Here is an 18208-nt window from a genome sequence, read left to right as displayed (position 1 = left end):
GGTGGTCTACCTTCAGTTGTTGGCGATCTATAGTCTGTTTTTATACTGTATTGTCTAAATAGTGCTATTAGTTTTAACTTTCCATGCTAGTTTTAATTGAAATTGTGATATTCTAGTTGTTTTACTGTCCTTCGTCGACAGGTTTTTATGATGTGTATATGCTCTTTTTCATTGTTGAATGTTCTCGTCACGATATGGCTGAGATATTGCCGATGTGACGTTAAATATTAACTCACTCACTTTTATTGAAGTAAGTTCCAAATATTGTTTCGAGACGAACCAGAGAAACAATATTTGAACATAACCGAAGTCAAACATTTCGTGAGGAGACCCCAGGTTAAACAGGCCAGCTGCCAAATAACATATATACAACATACCCGGTTGTTATCCACATAGCAACATCTGCACGTGCAGATAAAAGGTTGATACACAATCGACCTGCCAGAACAATGGACATAACGTAACCTAGTTCTGTAACAAAATATAATGTTAGACAGAAAGTATTGTTATAGTGCAAATATTTCACGCATAATAACTATAATATTTAAAATGTATAAGAATTCACAAATATACCTATATTGCACTGTTTCGTTCTTACAAACGAAGTAACCCACTCAGGTTGTAAAATGCATGTTGCCAGACATAGACTTACTGTAGACAATAGATGACTGTTTGCACTGGGGTTACCGGCTCCATGTCACTTCCTGACCGACAAGCTGACCACTTAATTATAATCCCACAAACAAGTCGGCGGTCAATCTGAGATGCTTCTGGCTAAATGAAACGGTAGCCTTTGTGTTTTTATTACCACCGTCCGGTTTCAGTCAGACATACATTAGGCAATTTATGAGAATATAGTGTCAACCTGGAACAACCCATGAAATAACAAAGGGATAACGGTGACAACAATTTACAACTGCTACGCGTTCCTCCGATATATAAGCAGGTGCAGTTTGACTGTCAAGTCACTCTGCATCTGAATAAACCTTGGAACGCTAGCAACTCTGATGTCATCATTATCCTGAATTCATCTGTTTTACTTTAAGGTAAGACATTTTTCATGGTTGTTTCTATGTTCCTTTTATTACATGTTGAAAGTGTTTTGTGATTACTGTTTTAGATATCGGTAACTTCAAATCATATATATTATTTTATATGTTCGACTAATAGACTTACGTTCATTGGTTTAGTTATCGTTCAAATATATTGTGAAATTGTTAAAATGTTTGGGAAGGTTTGAAACCCAGGAAACATGTGTACACTTACACGTATGTGAAACTGTTATGTTTGTTGTATAGCGCTTGTATTACAATGAGTACGGTGGTGCGTAAAGGCACTACCGTAAAACATCTACAATACGTATAATAGTTAAATTATTTTAAGCTGAGGTTACCAATAGAAATCTAATGTGTTATCGTATGTTTGTGTATTGTATGTGCCTTTCTGTAAACTTTAAAACATGTTCCAACAAGGTATTACACTAACGTATATTGTCCAACTTACGTTTCTGTTTTGATAAGTATAATGTTATGTATATGGGTACAAATGTTCATATCAGTTATTAATTTTGTAATAACGTACCTCATCGTGCGTTCATATACATATGTATATTTAAATATGTATCACTGAATTGAAATACCATATTTATTTAATGTTCAAAACGTTTATGCTGTGCTAAGCTTAATAGTTATGATGATGAATATTATATGTTCAAGCCAATTCTAATATTGTACTATTATTCTCATATATCATATATTGATTTGAATTGAAATGTTTATAACACTCTGCATCTGAATAGACCTTGGAACGCTAGCAACTCTGATGTCATCATTATCCTGAATTCATCTGTTTCACTTTAAGGCGAAAAATACCGTGAGACAGCACGTGCTCAGTATCCTTACCTTGCGAAATGTTTTTGCCTCACGTTATTGTAGTGAAACGTCTCATTCATATGCGGTATGTTATCACGAACAAGTTTTCAAGTGTTTTTTCTAATGTTTTAACTTTTTAACTTTGCTCACCACACACACGTATTCCTGCATGTCGTATCATTTCATAATTACAGAAGCTGGATTCTAGTCCTTATTAGCAGATTTGTGATGTGTAAACAGGACACAGAGTAGTGTGTTAATATAGTCTGGTTCATAATTATTGAGAATTTTTCTTCTTACTTTGAGCTATCCTAACACCTCAACTGATTCACTGATACTTAAAACTAAGTAATGGTATAAGGGAGGTAACTCATCTTGGCCTACTGAGTATAGTACAATTAGAGTTACCTCCCCTGAATTTGTAGCAGACGTCATTTTCCTCAGCACTGTCAACAATGTCTGCTGAAGATAAAAGAAGGTTGATTTTTGAGTTGTGTAATTAAGGAATTGATGATGTAAATACATTGGCAGAGAGAACAGGAACTCCTCTTTCTACTGTGTATAGGATTAGGAAGAATTGTAAAGAGGGAAAGGTTTTTGGGCACCACAAAGGAGCAGGGAGACCCAGAAAATTGGACTTCTCAGATCGCGTCCGGCTGGGAATTTTAGCGTCTAAAAAGCAAAGGGCAAGCATCTCCACCATCAGGTATGGAATGATAGAAAGGGGATCAACAGTTGTATCAAAATCTACAGTTAGAAGAAATTTGATTGATCTTGGATGGGAGAAAAAGACTGGAATTCCTTCTCCTCTCATGAAACAAGAACATAAAGACAGGCGTGTTGAGTGGTGTTTGGCACATGAAAACTTTGACTGGGAAAATGTGATTTTTACTGATGAAAGCTCAATATGGGTATATCCCAATAATGTGAAAATATGGACAAAGTCTGCGTCAGCACCGTTGTATCGACGACCTAAATACAGCCCAAAGTTTCATGTATGGGGAGGGATATCCTTATTAGGAACGACCCCGCTGTGTGTGTTTGAGGGAAATCTGACAAGTCAACGCTACACTAACATATTAGATAATTTTCTCCTTCCAAGTGCACATGTGTTTTATGGAAATGACTGGATTTTGCAGCAAGATAATGTTCCTAAACACACCGCGAAACATGCCAAGCAGTGGTTTCAGGAGAAAAATGTGACTGCATTACCATTTCCTGCATATAGTCCTGACTTAAATCCCATTGAGAACATTTGGGGGATGATGAAGGAATGTGTGAATCAAAAGGGGTTGACAAAAATTGAAGACATGAAGAGAGAAGTGGTCCGATACTGGGACAGCATAACTCACGAAACACTAACCTCTCTGATAGGAAGTATGCCTACCCGTCTTAGACTGTGCCGTGAAGCTCAAGGAGACTTGATAAAATATTAAATTGTTACCTACACGACATGAAAAGGTCAGTTCACTTTCACAATACATTCAATTTTATCTGATTTGTTCTCGTTTAATAATATGAAATGCTTTAACTATTCTCAATAATTTTGAACCATACTGTATATGACAATGTCACGTTCACGATCACTGTAAACGTCTTTTCGCAAAAAGAAGATGCCATCGAGTTGTAGTGTTTCTTGGTAGTAAGCACCTTCTCCAAATGTATGTGTGTTTAAATCACCATCAAGACAGCGCCTTGACAATCATCGCTTTCTTCTCCTCCGGCATGCTGATGTCGCTGCCCACTACTCTCATACTGACGGTGTTTTGTGGGTGATACACCCCAAACATAGGCCACAGTGGTTCACTAGAGTCTACATTGTCTAACGTCAACATGACTTTCTCTTCCTTCACATCAATGAAGACAATCTTCTTCCTGGATTCATCATAGACAACACCGTAATGTAGTGTGTGTGATAACCCTGCTGTGTTAGGGAGAGTGTCAGGCAGACACTGCACACACTTCCCCTCCTTACATATCCGCCTGCATATGCCGTCGTGTTCAGTACAGTGGGCGACGTCCATACAGTAGGAGTGAGGATGTCCATCTATACAATAATGCACGTCCCTCTCCTCCTCCCTACACACTCCAACCTCCAGGATGAGCTCGTTCCCTGAGAGTGGTTTGTCCAGACTGACCCTGTTCTCCACCTCCCAGTACTGGGGACAGCCACCCTGTAGGAGGGGGACTGTACTGCATGTGCCCCAGTACCTCTTCAGTCTCCCATCCCCTGCAGGTCTGGTGTCCGACTTCCTGTTGACCAGGTCTCCGTCTGTGTTGATGTGGACGTAGTCGAGATTGACTCTGTCTTTGTCATACTTTAGAGGTATACCTACAACATATGAACGTGATTACCCATGAGTAAAATATGAATAGGTTCTCACTATGGTGAAATTTCATTGCTCGGGATTTACAGCTTAGTAAACTGTACGTGTATTCAAACAGTGTAATACAATCAGAATACATCAATAAAATCTACCGAGTACGGCATTTTGATCTTAGTGTTGAGTTACAGTGAATTACCTAACAAGCCATTACTCCAGGCACAGCGTGTATTTCGTCGATTATCAAATAAACGAGAATGGTAGACACAAGAAGGCAACAAAACTATTCATATAACTTTCATGGTTTAATTTACAATACATATTCTAAATTGATAGGTAAAATAAACACTGAGAGAGCGGATTTGTTGACCCAGGCACAATACATGAGTGTCTAATAACAGAAACGCAGACGGGCGTGGTATAACGGGGATTGTGTAGATTGCGTATCAGTGTAGGATAAATGACATATGAGTGAACATGGCTGATTTAGTTACCCATACACACCGAACCCCAACGCTGTGGCTGGTAACAATGCAGGAAATCGAAACCAGACCTTCGATGTGACCACAAAACTTCCCCACAGTCCCTTGTCCAGGCAGTTGTAAAATCATAAGACAATTCCCACTCTAAATCACAGTAATGATGTGACACAGGATTCAATATATCTTTAAAATATGTATGCCATGTTTCTGGTAAAAAGGTATTCTTATCAGATCGCCTAGATGAGTATTTTCGTGTAACTTTTAAATATTATTGATTAAGTAAATATTGATGAAATATAGGATTACCTACATTGTCAAAACTCGTTACATGGGTGATAACATTTTTCTTAATCAATGGTACAGCCTGCTAATCAGCCGTGCAACCAACCATGCAAGTGTTGTTTTAAGAGGCCTGCGTTTTGCAAGGTTACCCTATGTACGTCCAGCGGAACCCTAAATATCAGACATTGTGTGATTGGTTAAATCCGTTCGAATTTAGCACAGTTGCCGTGAGTGGTATAGTCTGTTTGCAACAAAAAACATAACAATTCATTATTTTATGTCACTTTCTGATTTCTCTTGCCATCGTGTGTTCATTAAATAGAAAAACATCATGTTGATCTGACGCAACAGCAACCATATCTTGCGAATAGATATATTGGAGACGTCTTAACATGGAATCCCGAAAATCATGTTCATTTAAAATCTCATACTATCTTAAGGCATCAACAACGAAGCGCATGGTACCACGTCACACTGATGTGCTTTGCAGCTCCAATACACATAAAGTGTAGCTCACTCCAACACATGCTATAAGACCTGCAATATTTTGGTCGGTTGGTAGGGCAGGCGAGCGGGCGGATGAAGAGACGGACAGATATGTACTGAAGGCGTTGCAGGGATGGAAGGTAATATGACGGCGTTATCAAGTACTCAAACACTGGGTGTCCATCACAGTCGTGTTTCATAGCTGTACATATAGCTGATGCGACTTGCCGTCACCTTGTGGTCACCTTACTAATTATTGTGAGTGGGTATGATTTTAGTCATACTGAAGCGATATCACATTGAGGGACATCGCAAATGACCTTCATACATTGAAGACATGAGGAAAATCTGATCCGGGGCGTCGGCGTACAGAGTGAACGCTTTACCCCTTAGGCTACCCTACCGTTGTTGTGTAACAAAGTGTGATGGTGCAGTTTGATATCGAAAACATTGTAATCCTTAATATCTGTCACCGGACAGAGCCATGTTTGGTTGGCATTGGTAAAACGTGTAGCCAGAATGTGCCAAAGTTGATCTAGGCCATTTACGGTAACATATGCTATATTTGACATGCACTTTATGAGTAGCGTATAAGTTCTAGTATTTTTGTCAGGTGGAGTGGAAGTCACGTTCCGAGAGTCAGGCACATGACTGGCAGCACATGAAAACAGCGAACTAAACCACCAAGCTATCACTGTTTCACACAAACGGAAGTCGGACAAATGTTGGTTCGATTACGTACAGTGTGTAGATTGGCAGGATTCCCACAACCGGAAGCTATGAATACATTACGCCATTTAGAAAGTCGTCAATTTTACACACGTTCATTACAAATATCTTGAAATAAGCAAACTCATTCTATGATTTTGCTTCTGAAACTTGGATCACATCCTTTGTTTGAAAACGACTATGTCTCATTGAGACCAAATCAAGATATACTAACTACTGTTACAATCGTTTGAACACCACGCACCAGATGACTATGATTCCTTTCCAAGTTGGTTTTTAAATACCATATCAGTACTAACACACATGGCAACAGTCTGTTAATAGTTGCGTTTGGGCCAGACAATACAGTGACTGATATCTTGTGCAACAAAGGAATGACATGCATCAATCGAGCCAGCCTGTCTTCACCATCCCCACTGGTGAACATTTGAAACTGCCATTCTATTTTGTTAAAGTTTACGTGAGTACGTAATCACGTGAGATGGTGCGCGCGCATTTGACCTTCAGTGTGACGCCTCTAACTCTAACATTGACCAAAGCCAAACCCTGAAAACTATGCAGTCGGCGATGGGCGAGAAAGTTGATAAAGCTGCATGTTCTATGAAGAGCATGAGTTCTGTTTGGAACAAGGCCCATCAACCATTGTGTAGTTATACACGGACACGGACTGCTAATGACAGTTACAACAAGTCGAATAAACATGCTCGTTACGACACTGAATCATCCGACAGTGCAAGTGAAGAATGTAGAGAAAGGAGCTGTGAATCTAGCGACGATGCTGAAGCGCTCGTAAAATCTAGATCTCGACCTGACGAAATCACTGGCAAACCTAGCACAGCTGACGTTCTCGCTGACGTGGACCAAGAGCTTGAATGTGTTCAGACAGGGCTAGATGCGAATGCCAAAGTGCCTAGTGTGATTAACAAACGGTGGGACAAACGCCTGGATCAGAAAATCCTGAAGGATAAAATGAACAAATATATGTGACCAGGCAATACATACGAAATAATACGAGTTCATACGAACCCTGAGGGTGTATGGACCCATAATGAAATCGGCACCCGTGGCGAGCCACCTCCTCGTGGTGGGTGCTGGGTAATGCCAAGAGCTCGCCGACACCCCCGTAGTGGACCCGGGGGGATATTTGATCCACCAACCCGTTTGCCGTGGGTTGCGGCCCTGTGTCGGTGGAGAAAGGGATCCTGGTGGTTGAGGGCAGTGGGTATCTGGAACCGTGTTCCTGCTGCTCAACACACCACTTTGGCCCTGACTTCACCTAGACGGGAGGTTGAATGGGCCCGGTTCAACCAATCGGCTGGTCATGCCAAGCCCTGCGTGTGACTTATATACCTATTCACTTTTTATATATAATATTTGATTTTGATTGGTCTTGGCTAACGTCTTTCGTTATCAAAATTAATTCTGCCTAGAGTCTCATGCCAGAAGGCGGTGGCTCATGGGCCAATTCGGCGATGTTGACCTCCGAAATCTGTATGTTTCCAATTTCTTGTTTTGGGCGAACCAGCCAGACATTTGATTTGGTAAACTTACGCAGCTTTTCGCGTCATATTTGCTGAAGTATACCATTCCTGTATCCCTGGTGTTTGCATGTTGGAGATCCGATGCAAATCAACACCGCTTGTTTGGCACTCCATGGTGGGTGGGGAGCAGGGATGCTGAATTCCATTCTTTCCACTATGGCTCAACAAAATCCTGGTTCAAACAGATCTAAACGCCGACATGTTGATTCAGATGACGCTGATCATGCTGTATCTCCTGTACTTGATTCATGGCCTAGATTCATTGTCATTGAAGCAGTAGACAAGCAGCCACTTAAGCTCAATCCGTTTGCAATTTCTAAGGCCATTTCCGGAATTTGCGGAGAAGTGAAGAACGTAACACGTCTTCGTAGTGGATCACTGCTTATTGAGTGTTTAAGGAGGCATCAGTCTCTTAACCTCGTAACCGTGAAAACATTTGCAAACATTGAGGTTGTTGCATCTGCACACAAAACATTAAATACTTGTCGCGGCATTGTTCGTGACAGAGCACGTTGCCTGTCCGACATGTCTGAAGAAGATATTTCACAGGAGTTACAACATCAAGGAGTGATAACAGTCAAACGTTTTACAGTGAAGACTCGGGACGGTGATATCATTCCGTCAAATACATATCTGTTTACCTTTTCGCTGTCAACCTTACCCAAATCTATAAAAGCTGGTTATGTCAACATCGGAGTGGAGGTCTATATCCCCAATCCTCTCCGATGTTTCAAGTGCCAAAAATTTGGACATGGATCCAAATCATGCAATGGATCTGCTGTGTGTCACCGTTGTGGAGAAGGACATGAGAACGTAGATTGCTCAGCAGATATCAAATGTGCAAACTGCAAGGGTCAACACGTCGCTTCATCAAGGTTATGTCCTGTGTGGCAAAAACAGTCGAAAATATTAACGATCAAACATGAAAAAAACATCTCCTTTAATGAGGCAAAAATACTTGTTGACAATCAGGTACCAATTCAAATCAATAAATCTTTTTCTTCAGTTGTTGCTTCTCCACCTATTAAATGCTCATCAGTTTCTGTTCAGACTGATTTGACATGGATCAAATCAGATCAGCCCTCTAACATGACTTCTGTCATTGAGTCCCTCTCATCTTCAACTCAAACTGTAAATCAAGTTCCGATTGATGCCAATGTCCTTGATGTTCCCAGTACACCAGTCACAGTGCAACCAGCTGCTCAACCTTTGTCCAAAAATGAAAGAAAGAAATTAAATAGAAAACAGACAAACAAGAAAACTTCATCTTCAGAGATAGTTGTCAATAACTCCTTTGAAGTACTTGATATGGACACAACACCTTCGTCGCAGAGCGGAAAGAATCCGTCCTACTTCCGACGAGAACGGTCGCCAATTGAGCCTCCATGATGCACTCTTCCAACATAATCCAATGGAATTGTAGGGGACTTAGGAATAATTTTAATGATTTACAGATTTTAATACAGGATTTGAAACCATCTGCAATGTGTCTACAAGAAACGTATCTTAGGGACACAGATAAATGTGATATCAGAAAATATAATGTGTATAATCACTTTTCACCTCCAGGTCTAAAAGCCACTGGAGGCTCTTCCATCTTGGTAAGACAGGATGTTATTCACAGCGTTGTTCCATTAGCTACTCATCTCCAAGCTGTTGCAGTTCGACTTACATTTCACATAGCCTTAACACTCTGTTCTTTGTACATTCCACCCTCTTCAGCTTTACAGCAGGCGGATCTACAAGGTTTATATGATCAACTTCCGAAACCATGTGTCATCATGGGTGATTTAAACGGACATAACCCTCTATGGGGCAGTGTTAGTACTAATGCTAAAGGCAAAGTAATTGAAGATTTTATCTCTGACAATAACATATGTATCTTAAATGATTGCTCTAACACATACTTACATCCTGCTACGGGAACGTATTCAGCATTAGATCTGACTCTAACAGATGCCAATTTACTAAATGAATTTGACTGGTCTGTTCATGATGACCGATGTGGAAGTGATCATTTTCCTACATTGCTTCAAGCTATAAACCCCACTTATGAACCACCTTTAACCAGATGGAATTTTACCAAAGCAAACTGGCCATTGTTTCAAACTCGTTGTTCCGGAACACTGCAGCCTGAAAGTTTCAAAAATATTCCAGACCCTATTCAACTATTCTCGAAGAAACTGAAAGGTATAGCAGATGAAACTATTCCTAAGTCCTCTATGAACCCTCACATACGTAAACCATGGTTTACAGATGATTGCAAACGAGCTAGAAAATGTAGGTAAAAGGCAGAAAAGTATTTTCGTCGACACCCTACAGTTCATAATTTTAATATTGTGAAAATAAACAGTGCAAAGGCTAGACGAACATTTAAACAGTGTAAACGTCAGTCCTGGAGGCATTATGTGTCTAAAATTAACTCACGCACACCACTATCAAAGGTGTGGAATATGGTTCAAAGAATTAAAGGCAAGGGTTCGAAGGCAAGCATTCACCACCTCAAAGATGGTGATGATATATTAACAGATAAATCTGACATCGCAAATAAATTAGGTGAGACTTTGGCCAAACACTCTTCATCATCAAATTATAATCCTAAATTTCAGAAATTTCAACAAAACCAGGAATGTCAAAAAGTCAACTTCAGTTCGGACAATGGTGAAGATTACAATGAAATATTTTCACTTCATGAGCTCACTACTGCACTTGAGCAAGCTCATGATACTGCTACTGGAGAAGATAATATACATTATCAACTATTGAAACACTTGCCTGAATCATGTCTCCAGACACTTTTGAACATATTTGATGAAATTTGGACATCGGGCAGTTTTCCTCCTTCGTGGAGAAACGCAATTGTTATCCCTGTTCCAAAGCCTGACCGAGATCATACAGATCCATCTAACTACCGTCCAATATCTCTCACTAGCTGTGTTTGCAAAACTATGGAGCGTATGGTGAATAATCGTTTAGTGTGGTACTTGGAAACCAATCATCTCATTACTGATATTCAATGTGGTTTCCGAAAAGACAGAAGTACTATTGATCACCTTGTGCGTCTAGAATCGTTTATAAAAAATTCCTTTGTAAATAAACAACATGCTGTGTCTATCTTTTTTGATCTTGAAAAAGCATATGACACAACCTGGAAATATGGCATTTTAAAAGATTTACAAGGCTTCGGATTGCGGGGTCGTTTGCCTCAATTTATAGCCATTTTTTTAAATGACAGACAGTTTCAAGTCCGTGTGGGTTCTACCCTGTCTGATCATTACAATCAGGATCAGGGTGTTCCACAAGGCAGTATTTTGTCTGTTACACTTTTTAGTATAAAGATAAATAGTTTATCCAAAGTTTTAAACGATTCAATTGATGGATCGTTATTTGTGGATGATTTTAATATTTCTTGCCGTGGGAAAATATGCATACTATTGAACGGCAACTGCAGTTGTGTTTAAACAAAATAAATAAATGGTGTCTTGAAAACGGCTTTAAGTTTTCTAAATCTAAAACTAATTGTATGCACTTTTGTCGAAAATATAAGTCACATAGGGACCCAGAACTATCTTTAGATGGCACTCCCATCAGGATTGTTAAGGAGGCCAAGTTCTTGGGCCTTATCTTTGACTCCCACTTAACATTTCTGCCTCATATTAAGTTCCTTAAAACTAAATGCCTGAAGGCTCTTGACTTGTTGAAAGTTGTTTCCAACTCAAAGTGGGGAGGGGATCAAACTACCCTCTTGCACCTATATCGATCACTCGTTCGTTCAAAACTTGATTATGGCTCCATCGTATATGGTGGAGCCTGCAAAAGCAACCTTAAACTTCTTGATTCTGTCCACCACCAAGGTCTAAGACTTTGTCTTGGGTCCTTCAGAACTTCACCTATTGACAGTCTCTACGTTGAGGCTGATGAACCATCTCTTGAGCAGCGACGTATAAAGTTAGCTTTACAGTACATTACTAAGTTATACTCAAATCAATCTAACCCTGCATATAACTGTGTTTTCAATCCCCTTCATGAGGATTTATACAACAAAAAGTCTTCTCTTGTCCCGCCTCTAGGACACAGAATTAAACCCTTTCTTTCTGCTGCCGGCATTGAACTGGAAAACATAGCTCCCTCCCGTCTTATTTCTTCTCCTCCTTGGCAATTGGTTAGGCCACAAGTTGACCTAACATTAACATCATTTAAAAAGTCAGAAACTAATGAATTACAGTATAAACAAGAATATAATCAATTAAAACATAAATATAGGAATTATAAATTCTTATTTACAGATGGGTCCAGGACGGTGGGGCAGTTGCTTGTGCCACTGTCATTGGATCCAGAACAATATCTTCTAGATTACCCGATAATAGTTCTATTTTTACAGCAGAAGCTAACGCCATATTAACATCTCTCAAATATATTCAAAGACACCCTAAACGTAAACTATATATAATCTATTCCGACTCTCTTTCTTGCCTTCAGGCTATTAAAAATATATCTTGTAAACATCCACTTTTAATAGAAATTATTGAATTGTATAATAATCTTGCCACTGGCCAATACGACATCGTCTTTTGTTGGTTACCCAGCCACGTAGGTATTTCCGGTAACGCAATGGCCGATCTTGCTGCCAAGGCAGCACTGAACAAATCTGTGACACCACTTCTTATTCCATACTCAGATTATAAAGCCAGCATTAGAACTTACATCCGTGATCTGATGCAGAAGAAGTGGGACACCCAAGTGGGCATAAATAAATTACATGCAATAAAACCCTATATTGGTTACACCTACTTGGGTTGTCAGTCCAGATTTGAAGAGGTCATCATGCGGCGATGTCGTATTGGCCACACCAGATATACACATGAATACCTTTTGAAAGGTGAGGATCCTCCGTTCTGCATCCCTTGTGATGAAAGAATCACAGTCAGGCATATCTTGCTTGACTGTGTTGAATATTCCATCACAAGGGATCAGTATTTTAATTCACATACTATGAAGGATCTTTTTAACAGTGTTAGTCCTCATTTAATTATTGCATTTTTAAAGGAATTAAATTTGTTAACCGAACTGTAAATAGATAAATATTTTAAAATTGGAAGATTAAATTAGTAACTCAAATCGTTAGTGGCTGTACCCTCAAAGGGGGTTGAAGAACCGTAAAATAATTGTCCTCCTGAGAGGGTACGTAAGTCCAAAAACATTTGACGTAAATTTCAGTTTTACAGCTTTTTAATCGTAGAATAAGTGTGTTTTAATTTATGGCTAGATTTGTCTAAATTGCTAACAGTTGAAGGGATGATGTAAATCCAACTAGGGTCCATGCAGGAAGCAAATGTACTGTAAGTCCCCATGGTCCTTAGTATGGTGATCTACCTTCAGTTGTTGGCAACCTATAGCTCATTTTTATATTGTACTGTCCTCTATAGATACATTGTTTTAGGTCTATTCACTAGTTTTATATTCTATTCTGTGATATTCTAGTCAGTTTTACTGTCCTTCGTTGACAGGGTTTTACAATGTCCGTGCTAGTAATTCATTTGTATTTTTATAATTAATCGTTCTCGTCACGATATGGCTGCAATACTGCCGATGTGACGTTAAATACTAACTCACTCACTCACTCACCCATAATGAAATCACTCTCAAGTAATCATGAGCGCCAAGACATTTACATGCAGAATATTTAAAAAAAACTTGTGAATTAGTGGGGGAAACCTGAAGAAATGGACATGGACATGCTTATAGTGAGTGAGTGAGTTTGGTTTTACGCCGCACTCAGCAATAATACAGCTATATGGCGAGGGTCTGTAAATAATCGAGTCTGGACCAGACAATCCAGTGATCAACAACATGAGCATCGATCTGCGCAACTGGGAACCGATGACATGCGTCAACCAAGTCAGTGAGCCTGACCACCCGATCCCGTTAGTCGACTCTTACGACAGGCTGAGTCGCCTTTTATGGCAAGCACGGGTTGCTGAAGGCCTATTCTACCCCGGGACCTTCACGGGTCGGACATGCTTATAACTCATGTAACTGATGCTATGACTATGTTGGGTTCGGTTCAGGATGATCTGTCTTTGAGGAGAAGAGTCACAGTATAAGGGAGACTACTCGTCCCACAATAAACAACGTCATGGAGGGACCCCCCCCCCCCCCCCACACACACACACACACACATGACAGTGAACAACAGACACACCTGTTGATAAGGTGAGTGTCTTTGGCATTCATAAAGATATCAATCAAAGCGCAGTACATGCCCAAGTCACAGTATAAGGGAGACTACTCGTCCCACAATAAACAACGTCATGGAGGGAACCCACCCCACCCCACCCCAACACACACACACACACACACACACACACACACACACACACACATGACAGTGAACAACAGACACACCTGTTGATAAGGTGAGTGTCTTTGGCATTCATAAACATATCAATCATCTGAAATGCTCTGTTGAAACCAGCCAGCCAACTTGCAACTTATGTCGATCAATGGGAAATGTTGACAAATGACCCAGAGATGTTTGACACAGTAACTGTCGTGCATGTTGAATTTGATAATGAACCCTCAATGGGTTGGAATCCACCAAATTTACGGTTCTCTGAATTTCAAGAATGTATTATTGAAACTGAAGTTTAAAAAATTACTTGACAAGAAGGTTATAAAAATCACTGGTAGAGGACAAGGTGATTTTATAAGCAACATCTTTTGAAGAGAAAAGCGAGACGGTAGTTATCGCATGATTCTCAATTTGGAACCATTGAATAAAAGTGTGAAGTATTATCATTTTAAAACGGAAACACTGCACTCTGTTTTGAAACTGGTCACAAAAAAATGTTGGATGGCATCAACATATTTGAAAGATTGCCATTGAACATAAAAATACCTTAAATGTGAGTGGAAAGGGCAACTTTATCAGTTTGTTTGCTACCCTTAGCATGCTGTCCAAGGCAATTTACTAAACTTATGAAGCCAGTGTTTGCACATTTGAGACACAGAGGTCACTTCTCAACAGGTTACATTGATGACATGTACCTTCAAGGTGAATCTGAAAGTGGCTGTATTGATAATGTCTTAGAAACTGCAGATATTTTAACAGACTTGGGGTTTTCAGTTCACCCGGAGAAATCTATGTTCCATCCAAAGCAAACAATTAAATTATTAGGATTTGAAATTGATTCAGTTAACATGACAGTGAAGTTGACACACATGAAAGCAGAGCGTGTCAAGATGACATGTAGCCAACTGTTACTCAGAGATAGAATAACTATCAGAGAGCTTGCACAGGTTATTGGCTACCTCACTAGTAGTTTTCCTGGGGTTATGTATGGATCACTTCATTATACGCAGCTTGAAAAGTCTAAAACTTTGTCATTGAGAAGTAACTCAGGATGTTGAAGCTAAAATATCATTAGACTTTGGCTGTAGAACTGAATTTTGAGTGGTGGATTGACAATGTGATAGATTCATATAATGTCAATCAGAGGAGTGAACCTGTCTTAGTCATGTATACTGACTCTAGCAAAAAAGGCTGGTGAGCGGTGCTGGACTCAGTTAGGGCAGGTGATAGCTGGACTGAAATGGAGAAAAGTCATCACCCCACCCTTCCCAACCCGATTTCCGTTCTTAGTGTGCCCCCTCACTAGATTTAAAAACTGAAGGTCAAATGTGCGCGCGCCATCTCACTTGATTCCTCCGTTCCTGACTTCAACTCATAGAATTATCATCAACTTACTGGTAAGTCTCATTTACTTTCTAAATTATATTTTATTATTCTTTTATCATTACTTGCACCAACAGGTTTGAACATCAAAATATGTAAATAGTACTGTAAAACATGATAAATGTACTCACACTTCAACATGAACGATCTGTCTACAGCTCCTGGTTTCAGCATATGAACATCGCATTCCCTGGCCACACCTACAACATCAGTAGGCACATCACCACACGTTTGATGAGACGTGTGGATTTCTGATATTATAATATTTATGATGAGAAGTGTAAACGACGTGGTTTCCAATTACTGATTCATGATGAAAGGTTATGACATGCAGCAACATAGGACACAAAACATTAAGAAATCTGAGACATGAAATAATTAAATTACCAGCAATGATATCCGATTTTCCTTCCATATCCACCATCAAAATGGCACCGAATTCTGATACATATGTTTTCAGGTTTGACATGCTGTTGGTGTTGAAGACAGCTGTAGGCAATACATATGTCTGAGTTGCGGCAGAGTCCAGGCAGGTCCGAGTCATCTCTCCAGTATATCTCTCCAGGCCCAGGATGTCTGACTTTGAGGCAAAGAGTAGGGCATCGTTGATGTAGTCTAAAACCCTTGTACAGGTCTTCTTGTCTTCTTCACAGGCGGTGAAAAGAGCATGTTGTGTTGCCTTTGTCTCCTTCGTATGATTTTCTAGATCTATGAGAAGTTCTTTTTCTCTTTGATCAAGTTGAGATCTCAAAGACTGGAAAACGTAACTGATATTTTCTTTCAAAGAAATGTGCATTTTGTCAGTGGATTCAGTTCCTTGGGTTATGGTGTGCATGAATGTCTCATGGTGAGTCTGTAACATTGTTAGTTCATTCTTATGATATTCCAGTTGTTTCGTTACAGTATCAGCAGCCACATCAATCTTCTCAACTTCGTGCTCAGCATGGTCTTCAATTCTGCATCTCGCACAGATTAATTTCTCGCAGCGTTTATCAAACATGTAAAGGGAGTCGTATTTATGGATGCTACAAAATTTAGGAATGTTTGAGGCGGTTGGCTCCATGTCAGCGAAGTTTTGGACTACATGACTTCTGGTAAGCTTAACGCTGCTGTGCATATTCTGGCAGTATTCACAGAGGGCCTCTTCACAATTCTGACACCAGGAAACAGCCTGGTTGCCGTCGTCTTCATTTGTACAGAGAAGCTCTGTGGGGCGATGTTTTACTGTGAGATGGAATATTTCCCTCTGTCTCACTGCATCCTTCTGGAGACTTGTGTCTGTGAGGTTGACCTCCCTCTGACATTCGGAACATACTATCACACCACCAGCTGCAGATGTCACACATGTCTCACACACGGCATGAAGACAGGGCAGTAGGTAGGGGACAGGGCCCTTCAGGGTAAAATGCTGCTGACAGACAGAACACTTGGGGAAGACGTCCATTCTGGAAGATATTATATTAACCCTATATTAACATCTAATGAAACGTTTTCGTTAAATATAGAAATCCGTATAGATGTTTGTCAAGTCAACTATTGTTGTACACAACCGTACGACTTCAACAATCCAGTGTATTGTAATATGGACACCATAGTTTGCGTCCTAATAAGCACAAACCTATCATAACGCACATTCAGGCTCTATCCATCGCAATACAAATCCACTTCCTGCACCCACATTGAAGAGCATAAAAATTACCATTGACCGTAACAAAGCTGAATTTGGATTAATATCATAATTGAAAGGAGAAAGGATAGTGAATATAAAGATAGTAGAACCCAGTTGTCTTTATTCAGTATGGTGCAAATCCTACAATGTTTACATTCCCAAGCCAAACGGAATGCTGTATTTTCCAAGTCTGTAACAGAAGAGACAACTGTTTAGTTACAACACACTTAGCTTTCCCACTAAGCAACATTTTGTTAGATACATGAGGGCTTCTTATATATCTGTATACACAGTGTCGGCAGTCACAGTGGGTTGTGGTTTGCATGAATAACGAAGCACTACTTGGTTTTAAGCTGACACAATTATATAAATACAGGAACATGTTGTTTGACAGTCAGCAAGCTCCAAGTACAAACTGTTTTCGTACAGTATTTCTCATTTAATTATTCACAGTGAAATATCGATGTAGCGTTACGCAAGGCATTCCTTTCAAAGCCACGCTGACTCTATTCTCAACGACCTAGAGTCTTATGTAAAGAGTCATGGCTATTGTGAATGAAACCTGATTCAGTTCTAAACCGAAAGTAGGAATTTGTGCAGTAATTTCACACTTGTTTCAAGGTAATATGCTGCATAAATGCAAGTATACCTCCCAATTCCAGAGTCCTGGTACTATAGTGACATATACAGACAATATTTGACCTTTAATATCGATCAATATCGATCGATCAGTTAACAGTGTACAGGAAAACAAAAAGAATTGAGAGACGAAAGACAACACACTTACCTGGACTGGTAACTCCCTCTAGTGACACGTACGTCACTTCCGGACGACGACGCAGGACAATCATATCGCATTACTATTGTTACTATAATACCCGTTTATGTGTATTTTACGAACGGAGTATGCCTGAAATGTATCTGTTCATACATCCTTGTCTCGTTTGTCAGTTTGTGTAAGTCTGCAGTTAGCAATATTACAACTTTATGACGACTTTATGGACCAGATAATCCAGTGATCAGCAGCATGAGCATCAATGTGCACAGATGGGAACCGATGTGTCAACCAAGTCGGCGAAGCTGACCACC

At 39.8% G+C, this 18208-nt stretch overlaps 1 protein-coding gene across 1 annotated transcript; it reads right to left on the bottom strand.

Moving 5' to 3' along the window:
- Positions 1–3337: 3337 nt before the first annotated feature.
- On the bottom strand, positions 3338–17989 carry LOC137281597 (uncharacterized). Its single transcript, XM_067812930.1, has 4 exons — positions 17907–17989; positions 15838–16895; positions 15582–15650; positions 3338–4203 (listed from the first exon to the last, which is right to left on the bottom strand). The coding sequence occupies exons 1-4, from the start codon at positions 17975–17977 to the stop codon at positions 3554–3556; spliced, it is 1848 nt and encodes a 615-aa protein (XP_067669031.1). The 5' UTR covers positions 17978–17989; the 3' UTR covers positions 3338–3553.
- Positions 17990–18208: the final 219 nt, after the last annotated feature.

Source organism: Haliotis asinina, chromosome 4, assembly GCF_037392515.1.
Source record: "Haliotis asinina isolate JCU_RB_2024 chromosome 4, JCU_Hal_asi_v2, whole genome shotgun sequence".
NCBI lineage: Eukaryota > Metazoa > Mollusca > Gastropoda > Lepetellida > Haliotidae > Haliotis > Haliotis asinina.
This window is presented reverse-complemented; position numbering and strand designations above follow the sequence as displayed.